Genomic DNA, 18,886 nt, shown 5'->3' on the forward strand with positions numbered 1-18,886 from the left:
CAACACAAATCTATCCAACAGCCCTATTTTGGAGTGTTTTTTGCTCCTGTTTTCCATCTAAACTTCTGCAAAAAGTCTTGTGTCTACTGTCTCTATCGCCTGTCTATCCCACTCTCAGATCTGCCTCTTTGCTCCACTTTCAGTTTGATGATGGCAGATCAGGTCGAGTCGGGCTGTGTCGGCCCCCGGCTCCCAGCTCGTTAAGCAAATGAAGCGATTATGCGTCATTAGGCTGCCGTATGATAAAAGCATGAAATAAACATCCCTGGCAAAGCTCGGTCTGGACAGTAGCTGTTGATGTGGTGTATGAGTAGAGAGACACTGAGAATCTGAGAAGAGACAGAGAGAGAGAGACAGAGAGAGAAGGGAGGGAGGAAAAGGGAGAGGAAGGCTGAGAAATGGCGAGATAGAATGAGTAGCAAAAAAGGGAGGGAGGATGGAGGGAGATAAAGTTTGGTTAGACCATCAGGGTGGAGACAGTAGGTATGAAAAAGAACTGATAGGAGAAAGAGGGCTAGTGAGCCAGATAAAGTAAGGAGTTTCGGCAGAGTCAAAGGCAGGAAATAAAGGATAATAAAATTAGGAGCAAGTCTGGGACAGAGAAATAAACAATAACAAGTCCAAAGGTGAGAGAGGAAGGGAAAAGGACCAGAACAGTGAGGAAGAGGATGAAGAAAAGGGAGAAGAGATAAACAGAAAAAGAGAGAATTATTGAAAACAGTAGATTGCTGACCACACTTCAGCAAAAATGGATTTTGAAGCCGAAGGGAGAAAGATGTCTCATGATGCAGCATGTGGTCCTAATGTGAACAACGAACCCATTATTGCTGACTGCTCGGGGGATCACTTTCAGAAGGACTGGTGACGTACTGAAAAAGGTTAAGGATCACTGATTGGAGGTTAGGGAAAGTTAAAAACTTAAAAGGCTTTTTTTTCATTAAGCAGGTTATCACAGAACAGGTTTGTTAATGTTTCAGCCTTGCAAGCAGCATGTCATCGCTGGCAATAAAATACTTCACCAGTCCAAACTGGGTGAGGTAAAACAGCAATAACTCTGACGTACACAGAAATATGTTGGCGTTTCCAGTCCAGTCATAATCTCTTAAAAGGAATGAAATATTCATAATGTTACTGCAGAAAAAGAAAATGCACATCTTTGTTTTTTTTAATGCTATATTTATGCATTTCTTGCATTGTTGCGCTGTCACATCCACTAACTCTTTGCTCCTGATGTCAGCATGTTAAACCCATGCTGATGAAGCTTGGTGGGTTACTTCACTAGGATAAAAATGGAGGTTGCCAGTTTCTGTCTCCCTTGTGGAGAATTTTGCTGAGTTTGTTAATTTTCTCAGGAGGATAATATTCAAGGATAATATAATTCCTGTAAAAAAAACTTGAGTTTGTTAAAAATGTTTTTAAAAAAAGCACATCCGGTGGATGGCAAGGTTTGACATCCCCTAAACTTTGATTTTGGAACTAATTTTCAACCAAAACTAGTTGTCAAAAGAAGATGGTCAGCCAGAGGTTATTCAATGGCATTTTGTTTTATCCTTGGGATTTAGACATTATTATATGCTAAATAACAAATGTTAACAGTACTTGTTACCCCCCCATGTAACAGTCTACAGGAGAGAGTGTGTTTCAGATCACACTGCTATAAATACAACCAGGAATACCACACGTACTTTAGTTGCCTGCATTATTTGCACACTGGCGCAATCCACCTTCACCTGAACTTTGTACTAAAGGAACTGGCAGGTTAAATAAAGGTTTATGTCTGATCCAACTGCACTGGACATTTGTGTTAAAGTTTTTGTTAAGCCATAAAAAGCACAGTAAGCCCTATAAATGGTTACCTTCCAAAAACCTTGAAAAACTCTAGTTTATTTAAGTATAGAAATAGGAAATATAGCAATGAAAATGAAGGCAAGGTAGGTGACAATAAACCAACCCAGCCAGTTTGAAGTAATGAAAGCCCCTGGAAGAAGCAGTTCCTTCAGTACATCGAGTACACCAGCTACTTCAGATCTCCATCTCCATTAAGAACCACCCTTATCTCTTTCCAAGACCCCTTCTTGAAGTCTTCTTCCCTTTGGATTATTTTACTCTTTTTAGAGACATCCCATAATTTCTCAAGGACCTTTCAACATAAACAAGGATCACTGCATCCAAGTTAGCTTCCCGAGAAACCCAAGATAACACTGGAGGACTATCCTTCCTTTAGTAGCAGTAATTTCTTTTAAGACCAGTAAAACTTCTTTATAGACAATATTGATGACCTAAAGGAAGGTGACCTTCCCTGCACTATTGCAAATACGTGTTTGTTTCGGATCCCTGATGTTATTCTGTATATTCTTGATTAAGCTTTCATATCTAAAAGATGAGTAACCTGCTGCAGGTTTAACCAAAAGGTGAATGAAAGTGTAACTCCTCCCACTTCGGTAGCAGATGCCTACAACTGGGTTTCCTTGGAGTCACGTGTCATGGGAATGTCATTAGCTGTATCTGAGATCATGGAGAGAAAGGGATGATGAGGCGGCGAGGAAATCCTCTCCCTTTGTAGTGTCTGAATCAGGTGCCAAGGACGGTCTGACCTGCAGCTCTGTTCCAGAAAAATTCACTCAAATTTCTGTCCTAATGCTGCAGAGCTGTGTGCATGAGAGAAGCTATGGAAATCTTCAGTGATATCTGTATATTTCACCAGTGCTTCAGATTCATATGTTCAGTAATAAGCCATTCCATACAGTCAGTCAGAAAGTAGTGGACTTTAGGGAGCATGGCATCCTAATTCAGCTCCACACAAGTAGTTATTCATACAAAGATAGAATATAAAGCGGACATGAGCTTGAAAGTCATATTTAAAATCATATTTTAAATATAGTTTGGATAAATAATACAGCATATAGTTCTATCAAGATAGCAAAACTGACTGTACCACACACTACATTGCTATTGCCTCACTAGAACCTGTGGGCTGCGTACCTAAATATAAATGTCTTGTGTGTATCAGGATCTAGGTGCTAAACTAATAGTTTAAAATATAAGCTAAATAAAAAAAAAACTGAACCAAGCTAACTTATATAAAAGCAACTTTAAGATTTAGAGAGAAATCTAATAGAAACAGATGTTAACTCTCATCTAACAAGCACTCTATAATTTTAACCTAATGGAACCAAGAAGCTAATTCTAAGCTATTAAGATAAGATAAGCTAACTTTAATAAGACCTAACAGCTAACCATATGATAATAATAATAACAAAAAAAAAAAAGCTAAATCTCAGCTACTATGACAAATAAACCAATTTAAAACTGTGAGGATCCAAGCTAACGGGATGTGCAAGCTCTATATGTCATTAAGCTAAAGCAGAGGCCAGGATTTGAATCCATCCCAGAGGCCATTTACTGCACTTCTTTACCTAGTCTTCCTCACAGCTTTCTTATCTTTTGTCCACTTCCCTATCACAGTAATGGTTAAAAAGAAGCCATAATTATAAGATAGTTTATACCTCAGTAGCCAAGGTTGTGTTTTACATGCTAATGCTCATCTGATGAAACAAAGGAATTTAAAAATTAATCTGAAACATTTCTGTTGCAGAAGGACAACAATCTCTAAACTGTGTGTTTGAGGAAGGAAAAATGAAACGGATAATTTAGCAAGTCCTCTGTTTCCACAGTTTATTTATTTAGCTAAGTTTAGCTTAGCTCAAATACGGAAATGGATGGAAAACTGTTGGTTGGTGCCATCCCCCCCATCCCCCACTCTGAAATAATTATAATACTGTGTAATTAAGTAAATACTAATATGTTCACCAACCATAGCTTGAAGGATAGACTACAGGCAAGTAAATTGTTTAAGTCCAGTCTTATAAAAGACTGAAAAGTTCAATCAGTTTGCAGTATATATTATATCTGTTCACTTAAAACTATTGGAACAGCATCTGTTTGGTGTAGAAAAAATAAATGTTTAATTTTCTCTGAGAGTGTGTGTGCTTTTCTGAACAGAGACCATCTGTTGTCGAGGGAAATTGTTCCAGCCCATAATCAGCTTTCTCACTTGCCCAAAATCCAAAATTGAAGAGTTTGTGTTACAAGTGTGTTTGTGTCAAAACACACTTGTGACACACACACACACATATATATAGACACGCACACACACACACACACACACACACACATATAGATATCTTAAATATATATCTTCTTTATATATCTTTAAAATCAACAATTTAATCACTTGGTATTTAATCAAAATACTGCAAACCACAGACTAAGAATAGCAGTACACAATATCTCAGTTAATGTGCTCATCAGGGACCACTGGAGCTCCTTCCATTGTTTTGGGTATGTCCCTATAGACTATTAGACCCTTAGAAACTATTCCAGTGTCTGTTTAAACTGTATAACTGGACACACTATGCAAGAAAAACAATAATTCGGGTTTCCACTCAGCTGAGGTGCGTTTGAGTCTATTAGAACACCTGAAACCTACTCAGAGATTGGTTTGATGCCTCTGAATTAACGCCATACTAGTTCAAGTTATGGATAAGGAACATCTGCCTTAGGTTTAAAATAGTTCAGTTTGCTTAAGTCGCATTTTCAGTTTAACCCCTTGAGGTGTAAGTCATTATCAGATCAGTGATGATACCAGTCCTAATCCTATATTTCAGAGCAAGGCAAAAATAGGGTTAGAGAGGATACGGGTCATCAGCAATAAAGACCTCACAGGTTAATAATGTGATGGTGGATGCTATTTACACGAGTCTGCTGTATCCCAAAGATGCCTTATACCTTCTTCTTCACACCTTTTCTTTACTCCCTTGGTGCTTTCCATTGAAGCTAAGGTAAAGTGATGAGGAAAAGGAGTTAGGAGGGTTTTTTTATTCAACCACAGCAACAGACAGAGTCAAAGACAGGTGTAGTGTCAGACCTGAAGACTGAAGCCCACATTTAAACCTGTGTTGGTTTAAATCTGCATTATTTTTAAAGGCCACCTCAGTAAACACCTCTCTAATGAATTAATGAGCTTAGTCGCTATTTTTGGGTCAGATGTGAAGTCCATTTTGTAAATTTTGGCTTATCCAGTATCAGAAAGGAAGATAGACTACACAGTCAGATCGCCCCCTGGTTCATCCAATCGTCATAAACACTCATCACAAGGCTTCAGAATGGGGACGCATGACATCATGGTAGACCAACCAAAGATTTCTATTCAGGATGCTTTGAGTGCTGTGTCTCTTCCTTATAATGCCTTATTGTAATCCCCAGCAGTTAACCTAAGTAAAGTAAACCAGAGTGAAGCCAAATGGAGATTATGAGGTATGATTAATCCTCAAATCGATTGATCGAGGTGAACGCATGCACTGACTGGCCTGCTCTGTTTGTGTTTGAGCTGTGCCTGAGAGGGAGTTGTTTGTGTTAGAGTAGTGTATGTGAGCAACTATGTGATGATGTTGCTTCAGAAAAATGTGGTGATTCAACTAAAGAAATATTCTGAGGAGGAAAAAGGAGTGAAGAGAAAGGGAAAGACTGTAGGAGAGATGAGGGAGAGAGGGATGAAGAAGGCATAGAGCCTGTGTGTTTATAAATCATTCTGTCTGTCCTCTCCAGATTAACACCCAGCCTCATGGGACTCTGATGGCCCACTTCCTGTTTCTGGACGACCAATAAGACACGAGCACCACTCAGTGGCATTTGATAACCACCCAGGGCCCAGGGAATTGTGGGAGAATGGAGTCACTATGCTTGTTTATTTGGCTCCTTGAGACTACTGCTGGAGTACATTTTAATGACCGTGTTGTTGCAGGCACCATGCTCAAAAGCATGTGCAGGAAGCTTGCTGTGGAGCCCCAGCCACCCTTTCCCAATGAAAGTCTTGGATATGTCATGAAACTATGAGTTTCACACGGTGCAAGGCAAAAAGTGAGAGAGAGGGAAAAAAACAGTTTGGTGTGCAAGCTTGTGCTTAGTCACACTAGCACCCCCTTGAGTCTGTGATGTTAATTACAGACACACAAATACTTCCAGAACATCAGAATCAGAATCAGAAAGACTTTATTTATCCCCAAGGGGCAATTAAGATACAACAGAGCAGCAAGACGTTGAAGATAAGAACAGGGCATAAACAGGCAATAAGAGTGAGATAATAAATACACAGAATATACAGTATATACACAGTTTTAAAATTAAAGTGACTGAAAGGTGAATAAATAACTGAGCTCCGTATTGTGTTGTTGTTGTAGTGGTGTTAGTGTTTATAGACGTTGTCGGGAGAGACTGATGGATGTCCACACCGCAGATAATTCGTCAGTTCTTTAGTTTACCTCAGACTAAACTAAACACCTTTGACTGCAGAGCTAAATAACACTAAAACGACAAGGCGGTTTCAGCGTCAAAGGTCCTTGAGGTCTGCAAATGAAAATTTTAAGAGATAAATCTATTTTTGTATTGGATTGTGAAATCAATCCCCAATTATTTTTTTATCATATAGAAATAAACCAAATGATTATTATTTGATTCATAAGTGATATATAAATGGGCAGGAGGTTAGCACTGTTGCTTCACAGCAAGATGGTCATGGGTTTGAATCCACCACTCAGACCAGGACTTTCTGCATGTTCTCTCTGTGTTTGTGCTTCCTTCCACAGTCCAAACACATGTAGTTAGGGAATCTAAATTGCCCATATCCCTGTGACAGACTGGCATCCTGCCCAATGTCTACCCCAACTTTTACTCTATAACAGCTGGGATAGGCTTCACGCAATCCTGAATTGGATACGCGGAAGTAAATAGATGGATGATATTAAAGTGCAGCTTATCTTAGAAGTTGTTCCTGCAGATTGAATTCAAGTTCCAAAGAAATTAAAATCCTGTAAGAATCAGGAACATCGTTTCAAGTGTTTATTGTAAATGAGCTCTTCAACACTGTCTGAATTTTGTGAAAAAAATAGGAACAAAATGGTCAAAGCTGATGACATCACAGAGTTTACGCAAATTACAGGAAGCTGCTTTAAAGATGATGCTGCTGATGAAGTCACTGGTTGTCGATTACCGTAACAACACAGTTTTATTTCCTGTTGAGCTGAGCTTGACTTTTAAGGTCACAAACACACAACAGGACATCGCAATAAATATCACACCCAAAGGAAACACATGCAGGACATCCCAACACCGGGGCCGAAGACATCCTCAGCTGACTGCCAACATCACTTCCTGTTTTAACCTGCATGGCATAAACCCAACTGACATTTAGGAAAATAAAGGGAGAATTATTGACTCTGGAAGGAAGTGTTCATGAATAGTTGCCAGGAAATCCCAGTGAGCAACACAATGGCTGTAGCCATGATTACATGCACACTGTCATCCTCTCTTTTTATGGCCCTCTTTGTTTAAATGTGTATGATGTCACTTACATACTGACATTAAAATACTTCTTATTCTAAATTTCTGCATTTAAAAATAGTTTCCAAAATTAACCAAAGCCATCAGCTCTAACATGTCCTTGTATTATGTTGAAGAGATATCAACAGAAGTTAAACTTTGCCCAGACTGTACTACGATGTAATACCAATTTCTGCCACAAGATGCAGCACTGAGTCAAGTTAACCTTTATTTAACCAGGCAAAAGAAAACATTCTTGCTTACAATAGGGGTGTCCAAATTCATAGGCTGCATCCTCCTGAGGCCACATTTATAGACCGATTACATCACAGCAGCGCGACGAAGGCTGTCCAAATTCATAGACGCCTCCAAATGCGGCCGACAAATGCGTCCTCCTTTTCCCCAGATTCGAAGGATGGGTCGGGTGTATCCTTCGTGGCCCACTATATCCCAAAATTCATAGCGGGGCCCAGCCAGTTCCACTTCCCAACAATGGCGGCCGCTACTTAGTTTTAATATTACTCTTATTAATCTTTCTGGGTCACAAACTTTTAAGATGTTTTCAGGCGAGAATGCAGCTGTGTAAACTTCAAATATCTGCTCGGTTTATCAAGACATCACATATTTACAAAAGTGCTCCAACGTTTTCGGAGACGTCTGTTACCCAACAGCTCAATAGCTAGCCGGGGCGAGAACAGCAAACTCCCGGCACAGCGTTTTCTAACATCAAAAATTTGATCTTTTCCTGCAGTAGGTAATTACAAAAAGTACCTTTAAATATTTCTTATAAATTAAGTTTCTTAGTAATTTTAATGCAACTGATTTAAAAAGGTGAGAGCTTGTGCTAAAGTACCTTTTTTGTCTCTCAAACAGCTCCTGATCCTAATCCTGATCCTAAGAGCCTGAGCCAAAAATCCCAAAATTTAATCGATGGCGAGCTAATTTTAGCCAATTATATCATAACCACATGAACAGAAACTCTTCTCCATGGTTATATTTCTTGCCTAGAAAGGCAGAAAAAAGAAGCCACGATCGAAAACCCTTGTACACTACAGCCGCATGTAGAGAACTCCAAAGACAGACAGGTGGCAAGAAATGATTGAACAACTGCCGTTTGAGGGCACAGCTGATTGAAAGGTGAGTTGATGGAGGCTTTCAGCCACCTCCTACCTGTTTCTGATGCGTAGTTGGACTGCCGAACATGGTGGGCTGTGACGTGATGACCGGTGCGTTTTTTGTTGCTGTTGTTCTTGTGGTGGTGGCGATGGAAAGGAAGAAGGAGGAGGAGGAGCAGGAAGAGCAGGAAGAGAAGCCGTTGAAGGCATAAACTCTTCGATGTATCCCGGATCAAGCTCCCTGAAGAAAAACATATACAGAAAATTACAGTTAAACTAAATTTTTCTGTTTCATCCATCTGCAGCTGAACAAGGAAGCCAACATGGAACTGCAGTTCTTCTAATGGCCACTTGAGGCTGGCTCTAAAAGTGAGGCAGCCCTCATAGACTGCAATGCTGAAGTGTTCAAATCTACATTAGAAATAAAAAGGGTCAAAACCTGCTATGAAAAATAAGTTGGTCTCTATGATTAGTTTCCTGCTTTAGAGAAACTTTTCAGGGGAATTTTCTAAAAATCAGTCACTTACTTAAATTTGGGGTTGATTGACAGGAGTAGAGCCACAGACCGCTGTAGGCCTCACCTCCTCTAATTAAAATCAAGTTCCTGGTTTTGGTTTTTGGGCCGTTTTTAATGGAATTATTGGACATATAATAAGGCTTGTTTTGTCATACAGCACATCCAACTTAGCACACCACCCTCTTATCCAAATATGGTTACTTCGGGCTCCAGAAACCATACAAGGCAGCGGCTAAAAAAACCAAAAAATGGCCACTGGTTGATATCCCAGTGGCCACATCCATATATAAAACTAGTCTATGATCCTTGCAAAGGTCTTCATTTCAAAATGCTGCCTTTATGACCACCTTCATGTGATGAATTAAATGGAACTCTGGAATCTGTAGCTCTAAAAACATAAATCTACTTTTAGCTGCTCACTTATTCCTAAACGGTCACTGATTGTCTGATTTGGCAGGTTTTTTATACCCTTCCTTCTCAAGAAGGGATTTTTGCATCTTCCTGGGTTGAATCCAAGAGATCTGGCTTGCACCTATGCCAAGGAGCCAGGTGTATATATATAAAAAAATAACCTGCCATATTCTGTGTCCTAACAGGCTCTGAACCAATAGCATTGTTAGAAAACAAAAGGTGAATATTTCAGTGATGTGTTGCGGCACATCTACTTAAACCATCAAACAAAGACCAATCCCTGATAAAGCTGGGTAATAAACAATGAAGAGAGACTATGAGTCATGTCATAGTCACTGCTCTGCTGTTCTAAGGTATTATTTTTAATGCCAAACTGGCACACACGATCCATTCACTCCCTTTTTCAGTCACTTATTGATCTCTGTTGGGTTACCTTTAGTAACCTTTATATTTCACAATAAAAACCTCCCATGAAAGGGAAATGGGAAGAGTTGTATCTTTTTGAGTCAGCAAAGACGAAGTGAAAGCTTCAAAAATGCATTTAAAGTTTGTTTTTTTTAGTTTTCTGACCTTGTTTTTTCTGACCTGAACCGAGTCATGCTGCGCTGACTTTCTCCCCCAGAGCAGATCTGGCTAATCTGCAATGAATCAAAACTTGCCGGCTAAAATAAACCAAACTCCGCTGCGTTCAGGTCCGACAGGCTCAGACAGGACAGTCCACATGCCTCTTCTCTGTTCTGATCGCATTCACAATTCAGACATTCATCAAACGCCACAAGGGGTCGGACAACAATAAGAGAGTGCGCTCAATGAGCTGCAGTTTAAAGGGTCAGCTGTGGCGTTAACAACAGTGGGGAGGTCGGAGGTCACATGATCTTGGAAGATGAAAAACTCCTGTGAGTCCTTTTGTTATCTGAACAATGAGAACACAGAAAATGAGTTTCTGCTTTTACTCTGTGGGCCAGTGAATCATCCATCTGCTCACACACACACATACAAATGGGAGCCACAGATGAATCTTCACGACTGTTTATTTGTACATCTGTACTTAAAGACAGTCCAGTATTTAACGTCCATCATTTCAATAAGAGTTCAATAAAAAGACAAATCACTCACCTGACTTCTCTTCCTCTCTAACCTTTGCCGTAGAAATAAAAATGCAAAAATAAGACTGTGATTTTGTGACAAGCCAGAGACATAACTAGACTGATAAACTAAAAATTTTGAACCACTTTGTTTTCAACTCTGGGTTTATTTTGTATTTTACCCAACATAACTAGTGTTTTGCTTAAATCAGGCCGTATCCATCCATCCATCCATCCATCCATCCATCCATCACCAACTCTTTCCCCAGCATAGAATCATAATCTCTGCTGTGTATCTTGGGTCTGCCTCATGGTCTGTTCCAAATATTGACTTTCAAGCTCATTAGAATTGTAAAAACTTGGTTTTTATCTTATATAGTGTATTTCCATGTGTGCTTGCATATGTTTCAATAAAATTCTGTACCTATTTTCCCATTTTCCTAGCAAAATATAAAGAAATGGCATATGGGTCATGATGTTTGCATGGTTCTGAATGTTTGGCCTAAGTCTGGACCCTTTGTAGTTTTCTTTGGTTCAACTGACTCAGGGTGAGTGTGTTTGCCTTATATGGGCCAAATATCAGGGGTGTTGTGGTATTTAGGACACATATGGCCTACAAAATCTCAACACAACTAAATTCCAGTGTAGCTCATGACCACCTGTGGTACATGCAACACTTCTCAATACAGTTAGTGTTAAAAGCAGCACACATTAGGCCCTGATGTGTCTGCTATCTGGAGTATACGTCTTGTACAGATATACTCCTGACTGCAGCTATGATTCTCTCTGATTTAGAAAAAAACCTCAATTCCACAGGGAATCATTTTAAAAATCTTAATTTTTGAATCTGCCATCATCATCATCATCATCATCATCATCAGACTTTCATGTTAAAATATCTAAATTTACAGCAAAAATACAGATGCTTACAGCCTGTTAAGGTCTCTAGTTAACTATCCCCATTTAATATTTTATATATTAGACAGCATTAACTCTATTGCCCCACAAGGATTACTTTATTGTCCCACAAGGTATGAAACATCACCATAAAACCCATCTCAACATGCACACTTTAGTAAGGATAAATAAGTAAGTAGTGGATGTTGAATATGGAGCTTCCAGGCAGGAGGAAAAAAGAAAGACCAGAGAGAAGATTCATGGATGTAGTGAAGGAGAACATGCAGAGGGTTGGCGTGACAGATGAGGATGCTAGGGTCAAAGTTGCGGTTCAAGGGTATGGTTTTTGCTGGGTACAGGGAGGAGGTAGAGCTCTGATAATGGGTTCTTGTCCAATATTTTCATAATGCTGATGTGTGTTTATGTGTGTGCGGGTGCACGTGTATCTTGATATGGGCATATATATCTGTGGGTTGTGTATCCTTTGAGGTGTTACTGGGTAGGGCTATGCGATATGACCAAAATCTCATATCCCGATATTAAGACATCTATCGTCCGATAACGATATAAATCACAAAAATGTAACATTTTCTGTAAATTCTGTGAATCTCGGGCAGCTCGACTTGCGTGAAGCGTTTCCAGCTGGGCGTCGCGTACCTGGAGTCGAGTGTTTTAACTGATGCATGAAACTATACATTTTTAGACATAGGTTGTAACGGCCGCCGTTTTCTTTATGAGTATTTATTACGCAGCGTGCTGCGGGGAAAAGCCTGTTCTAACGTTTGAGTCTAAGGTTTATTTTTTAGCACCTGACGGCTCTTTTTTGCTTCTCATCCGTAAATACTCTGCATCTTTCACGTGATTCAGTTTATTTTGAAAAGTCTCAACAGGATCTTGAGCTTTATTGTGAAAGGTTTATGTGGAAAATAAACAAGCAGACATGCGGTGGTTTTACCGTCGTTGTTGCTAACGACAACGCATAAAAACAAGCGCTTGTCCGTCTATAGTGTGGTTATATTAAATATAAGAGAAAGAGAGAACTTTAGGAAATTAATATAGCCACTACAGTGACCATCAAAATAATGAAAAAATATTGCCGTAAACAGTTTATTTTGCGACACCACGAAACAAACGATAGCGTAAAATGAAACGATAGACGTTTTTATATCATCATCCGATATATATCGTTATATCGAACAGCCCTATTACTGGGGATATTAAATATATATATATATATATATATATATATATATATATGTATACATACATAACATGTAAAATAACATGGGTTGCACATTTGCTAAGGGTTTCTACACTAGTTGAAGTAAAACAATTACTCTCGCATGCTTTGAAAATTATGTTCTTAAATAAACAAAAGGTTATGGGCACAGCTGTTGAAGCCATCAAATTCTGGTATTCTATGGCATATGTCAATCAAACTCCACAGTGCCAGGTAGTGAGCACAGTGGTCCCTAGAGAATGTTGGATACCCTCCGTCTACCGTCCGGAGGGTAGCCTGTTTGGTGAAGTCTGTTTGGTCAGAAACATTCACACCAGTGGCCTGCTGGAGGTCATTTTGTAGCTTTGGCAGTGCTCATCATGATACCGGTCCTACTGAAGGATTCAGGGCCTTCTACGGCCCTGTCCAGCTCTCCTAGGTTAACCGCCTGTCTCCTGGAATTTCCTCCAGGCTCTTGAGACTGTGCTGGGAGACACGGCAAACCTTCGAGCAATGGCACACATTGAGGTACCATCCTGTGGGAGTTGGACTACCTGTGTAACCTCTGTAGGGTCCAGGGTCACACTACCATTAGTGACACCACCCTAGCTAAATGGAAAACTAGTGAAAAAACAGAAAAGATGAGGAGGGAAAAATCTGTGGCCTCCGCCTTATTCTGAGCAGTGTATTATGATTAGAAACTGTTGCAAAATCAAATCAAAGGCATTTCTCTGTCGTCCCTCCACCCAGCAGAGCCATTTATATCTACAACACCTTTAAAAACAGAGAGAGAGCACAAAACACAACACACTCAGGGTTATACTATGAACTGAGGACATTCCACCACTGCATTATCAGAAACACACACACACACACACACACACCTACACACTCAAAAACACACACACTCAAACACACACACACACTGAATAACACACACACTCAAACACAAACACTCAAACACACACAAACACACACACACACACACACACACACACACACAGGCGCATAGATAAAGGCCCATTAAAATAAAACCTGTTGGGCTGGTCGGAGGAATGCAAGGCAGCCACAAACACCCAGAAATCACCAGAACAGGAGGGACCGCGTTGTCACATTCCACTTTCCATCTCATCACACACACACACACACACACACACACACACACACACACACACACACACACACACACACACAGCGTTTTGGCACTGACCTCACCTGAGTTCAGCAAGTTCAATAGTAGTGTGAGTCACAACTGAACATGAAAAAATCAATAAAAAACATCATAAACAGTAGTTTTATTTGAAATTGGAGATGGTCTGATAACATTTCTCAAAAAAGTACCAAATCTGTCTGAATATGGCTCAAGTGGAGGAAAAATATTTGAAATCATCCACAGGAGAGGAAACAATCAGCCCACAAACTGGTTTTATGTCACACTTCAATAATTAGAGGTAAAAATGACCCATCCAGCAGGTGAAGATCAGGTAAGGATCTCTGCTGTTTCTGGGTTACAAACAGTGGTGTTAAAGTGCACAGAGATACACAAGAAAATTTTAAATAAGTAAATAATTACTAAGTTAAACTTGCCGTATGTCCAATGTATCTGTTTCTGAAGCTTTTATTTTGAAACCTTCCTCAGCAGAAATGTTTTACCAAGCTGCCATGGAGACAGTTTAGTGTCACGTGACCTGCGTGTGGAATTTTGTCACATGATATGGTTGCATGCATGTGTGGAGAAGGGTGAGATGTGAGAGGTTACATTTACTCCATTACATGAACTAAAGTCACTGATTTATTGAGTAAAAATACTCAGTGGAGGGGGTTTTATGCATTTGAAATAGAAATTTTACTTGCTGGGTAAATTTTTATTTGACATTTTAATGTTTTGACATTTATAGCTAAGTTAAAAGGAACATCAGTACTTTAAATCAAATAGAATTCAGTAAAAGGACTAGATGTTGTAGTCCCTGACAATGCATTGCTTTAAATGGCGAGAATCTTGAGGGGTGGCTGTTATGAGGAAAGGCAGCCCAGAAACTTTCCCAGCGGCACACATCGTTGTGTGCCTCAACTTTCGGTCTTTTACCCAAGCTAATCTGCCATTTTTGGGGGGATTAGAGATCCGATCCAGGTTATCATATTAAGATTTGGGACACATCGTCAGTAGTGGACCTTGGATTCACCGGGTGTTTCGGCCATTATCACTAGACACCCTCATCCAAGGAGGCCCTGCCAGGGTTGATCAGGCACTGGAGTGTGCCACTGGTTTATGTTAAATTGTTATTTCTCTTCTTCTTTCTGCTGTTTAGTTTTCTACAGTTTATTTTCTCCTATCTATTCACTGTAACTGAGAAATAATACTTACCTCTTTAATAATGTTCCTTGTTTCCTGTTTAACAAAACAAGGCTCATTGTGCCATCTTATTCATACTTTGCAAACTCCAGGCCAATAGAAATAATAATAGCCCCAGAATTCATGCTATTGACCTAATGACACTCTTTCTAGATCAAAATATGTGTTAAAAGATTCTGATTTTATAAAACAGTGAAAAGATTGCGCATTCATATCATAATAAGGGCTGTAACTTGAAATAGTTGGGATTTCCTTCAAAGAGTCAACAAATGTCTTTGGAGACCTTTTAAAAAATATTGTAACAGAACCAAACTGGGTTTTGTGTGAACTCACAGTGATTTTTTGTGGTGTTAAAAGTGTCCATATGGGTCCCCACAAAGTCATTGTGCACACAAATCTGCCACCCCCCCCCGTCACCACACACACATACACACATGCAGGGGGTTGCCTGGGAAACTCTATTGAGGCGGTTCATCCCTGTAATGACTTCCTCCTCGTCTTTTTTTGAGCAGAGAAACTCAAACATTCATTCAGCTCGATTACGTCAACTGACAACAAAAGAGCACAAAGACAGAGAGTCAGCGGAGATGAATGGATGAAGACAAAGAGAGAGAGGGACTGGGAGGAAAGAGGCGGAGGGGACACCTACAGACGGCTACGCAACTATGATCGAATGTTTTCAAATTCAGTCCATCTGGTTTTATTTACTTTGTAACTGCAGTGATCAAGAAACCTGAAAGAAAAACAGTTTATCATCAGTCAGTTTACCCAGAGGTCAGAGCACCTAAAAACCTAAATCTGAATATTTACATGTTTTAATCTTTAATATCGGAGCTTTGCTCTTACACTGAGAGTGACTGAGCTGGATGATGACTCAGCAGTGAGGCTGCTGGTTCAGGTGCCAATTTTCTGGGTGAATGTACACGTTATATTAAAGGACTGCAGTTCCTCTAATAGCCACTTGAGGCTGCCTCCAATTATGAACCAATCCCATAGACTCCCACGTTAAAATGTCCAACTTCACAGCAGAAATAAACATGACAGCAATAATCTGGTCTTTAAGCGATGACGTATGAACCCTGCTTCCAGGTCCAAACTACTCTGCCTTTATTAAGGCTGTTATGTTTTTAACACGTTTAATGCTTTGTACTTTGTATTGTGGATGGATTATCTCAGTTGTTCTCCTGACTGAAGTTTGGTCCATTTACAGCATCCTGCCATGCGATTGCATTTGTCCCTAACCATCAGGAACCTTCACGTTAACTTTTATCGAGTGGAAAAAAGTTAGCATTCATCCTCCAGCTTCACTGTGTTTATGTTATGCTATACATAGCTGTGTCGCTAGCGATTATGTAGCACATCATTATATACCAGCTAGTCCAATGTCAGTAACCCTACAAACGTCACGTCTGTTTAGTTTTCTGTCTTCATTTATGTCGGAAGTGATAGCAGAGCTGTACGTTTTAATTTTTCAGGAATCTCTCAGTCAGAACATGTTTAGCTGGAAACTAGCGAGCTAACTTCTAACTCCGTTAAATTTAATACATTCTGTTTTCATGGATGCCTGGATGTTAAACGTAATTGTTACACCTGGTAGAGCAGCCACAGTGATCATTTTATTAAAGATGAAAGAATTTAGACAGTTTGTAACTCTCAGTGATGCTGCAGGGTTCGTTTGACTTTGGGACCTGAAGCGGTGTTTGGACCTGGAAATGGCTAATGACATCAGACTTAAAGACTGGATAGGCGACCCGGTTTTAACTGGGCAGTGTTCTGAAAATTTACTCAAAATTTGCTCAAAATGAACTGGAATAATCAAAATGGACTGTGATTTATCTATTGCTCTCAGATTTTAACCCCTGTCTCATTTATCTATTATTTTATACAGTTTAACCTTTTGAGCTGGACATTATAGAATAAGATAACAGCTAACCTGATGTGTCTGGACTGTGGGAGGAAGCCGGAAAAGCACATGCAGGAAAAGAAAAGAGAGGACATGCAAACTCCAGCAGGTCTGTACCACAGAAAGAATGGTATGATCTATGAGTGGGAACATGGGCGGAGCTTTTTAAATGAGGTGTTGAGGAGTTGCGGAGAGACAGGCAGTGGACCAAATCACTGGGAGGCATATGAGCTGGATTTTTTTTAAACTTAAATTTAAAAATGTGTTAAAAATGTAGAATATTATTACAATATTTCACGTTATAAAAACCTGGATGCAGGAACACCCTAAATGCCCTTTAAACACTCATCTGCTGTTATCATTTCAGTGAAAAATAATATAATATATGCTAGAACTACTACGGACAAAATTATTTAAAATCAAACAAAAGTGTTGATTTAGAAAATCATCACTGTTTGTTAAATTCAGGGAAGCTCTGTTGTCACTGTAAGAAAAAAAAGTAAGTCAGGAACCATCAATCCACCCCGATCTCCTCCCTGCATAGACTTTCTCTGCTCTCATAAAAAACAGCCCTTTCATCTCTCCATGTGAGGTGACAATAAAGACGTGCAGGACAAATAAACGCTATTAAAAACACAACAAGCAAAAGGCTGTTGCAGATTTTATTATCTCGTGTTCTGGTTTATGTCCCTCCCAGAGCAGCAGGATTTTGTTTTTCTCCATCGGTTTTGAATTCAGTGTAAGTGACTCAATCAGCACGAAACAAAGCACATGCAAATATTACAGAGAACAACAGGAGGAGACTGCGGCCAAACCTGCTCAACAAAGGACCGACCAGAGGACACTGACAGAACAAACCCACAGAGAAAATACACACTCATACACACCGGCGCTGTCACTGATAACACTGAAGCAGCTCTGATAGTATCAGGACTGAGAATCGAGCACCAAATGGATTCTGCTGCACAGCATAAAGGCCCTTTCACAACGAACGCGGCATGCGCTGCGCTCACCGCTAACTAAGAGCGAAGGATGAAAAATTTCTTGCACTGGCCACAGAGCTCTGTCGTTATTTTGCGGCAGCCCTACGTGTACTAGATGTGCCTGCTCCTTGTCGTTTCAAAAGATGTATATCTCTGGCTTTATATCCTCTACAAGAGTTTGTGTTGTATTTTGTTCAAATGTTCAATAAAAACATGTATCACTCATTCATAATGAAGAAAGCTTTGTAACTATCCTGACTAGTGAAGAGTGTGTCATTTCCACAACACTGCTTTCCCCCTGATGTCCACAGATCCGTTGAAAAGGCTCTGGAGGTCCCTGTATAAGCACGTAAACCTGTGACAAAGAAAATCACCGAACTCGGACACGCACAGACTGTTTTCCTTCGTGGTGATGAAGGAAAACAGTGGCACATGAAAGGACATTCACCCTTCCAGGTCCTGAAGCTCAGTAAAACGCCACTCCAACAGCCAAACACATCTGTTCTCTGATTGGATTGTTACACTTGTGATTGACATGACATTGACCAATCAGCTGAAAGGAAGAAAAATCTGGTCAAATTCGTTCTTGCAAGTTGAAACTCACACACAAGCGAGGGAACTTGAGCACAGAGTTTTACAGAGTTTTTCGCTTTGTATCTGTAACCAGACCTTAACCCCCAAAAAATGCAACTTGTGTAAATATTTTTTACAGACACACAAACTTTCATCTATAGATGCATAAACATAAAATTTTCAGATATTCTGGTTTACAAGGTTACAAAACTCAGTTCACAACTACGCATTTGATTTACGAGTACAGAATATTTATGACCACAATTTGAGCCCATAGGAAACTGCAGAAACTATTGGATGTGAAGAAATGTACAAAGAAGCGGAAAACCTTAAGGGACAAAAGAAGAAAAGAATAAAGCAAAAGGCCACAACAAAAAGCGGGGACCCAGGAGGGGAAAAAGTTCCAGGTTTTTATTGTTTCTGTCGTGGCTGCCAATGTATACAAAACACTAT

The 18,886-nt window shown here is 39.8% G+C and overlaps 1 protein-coding gene across 1 annotated transcript in view; it reads right to left on the reverse strand.

Moving 5' to 3' along the window:
- shroom3 (shroom family member 3) overlaps positions 1–18,886 on the reverse strand; it is a 69,894-nt gene that overhangs the window by 35,311 nt on the left and 15,697 nt on the right. The window contains 1 exon segment of the mRNA XM_013268539.3: positions 8,548–8,733. Within this exon segment, the coding sequence (XP_013123993.2) occupies positions 8,548–8,733 (186 nt within the window).

The sequence above is a fragment of the Oreochromis niloticus genome, linkage group LG7, assembly GCF_001858045.2.
Source record: "Oreochromis niloticus isolate F11D_XX linkage group LG7, O_niloticus_UMD_NMBU, whole genome shotgun sequence".
Classification (NCBI taxonomy): Eukaryota; Metazoa; Chordata; class Actinopteri; order Cichliformes; family Cichlidae; genus Oreochromis; species Oreochromis niloticus.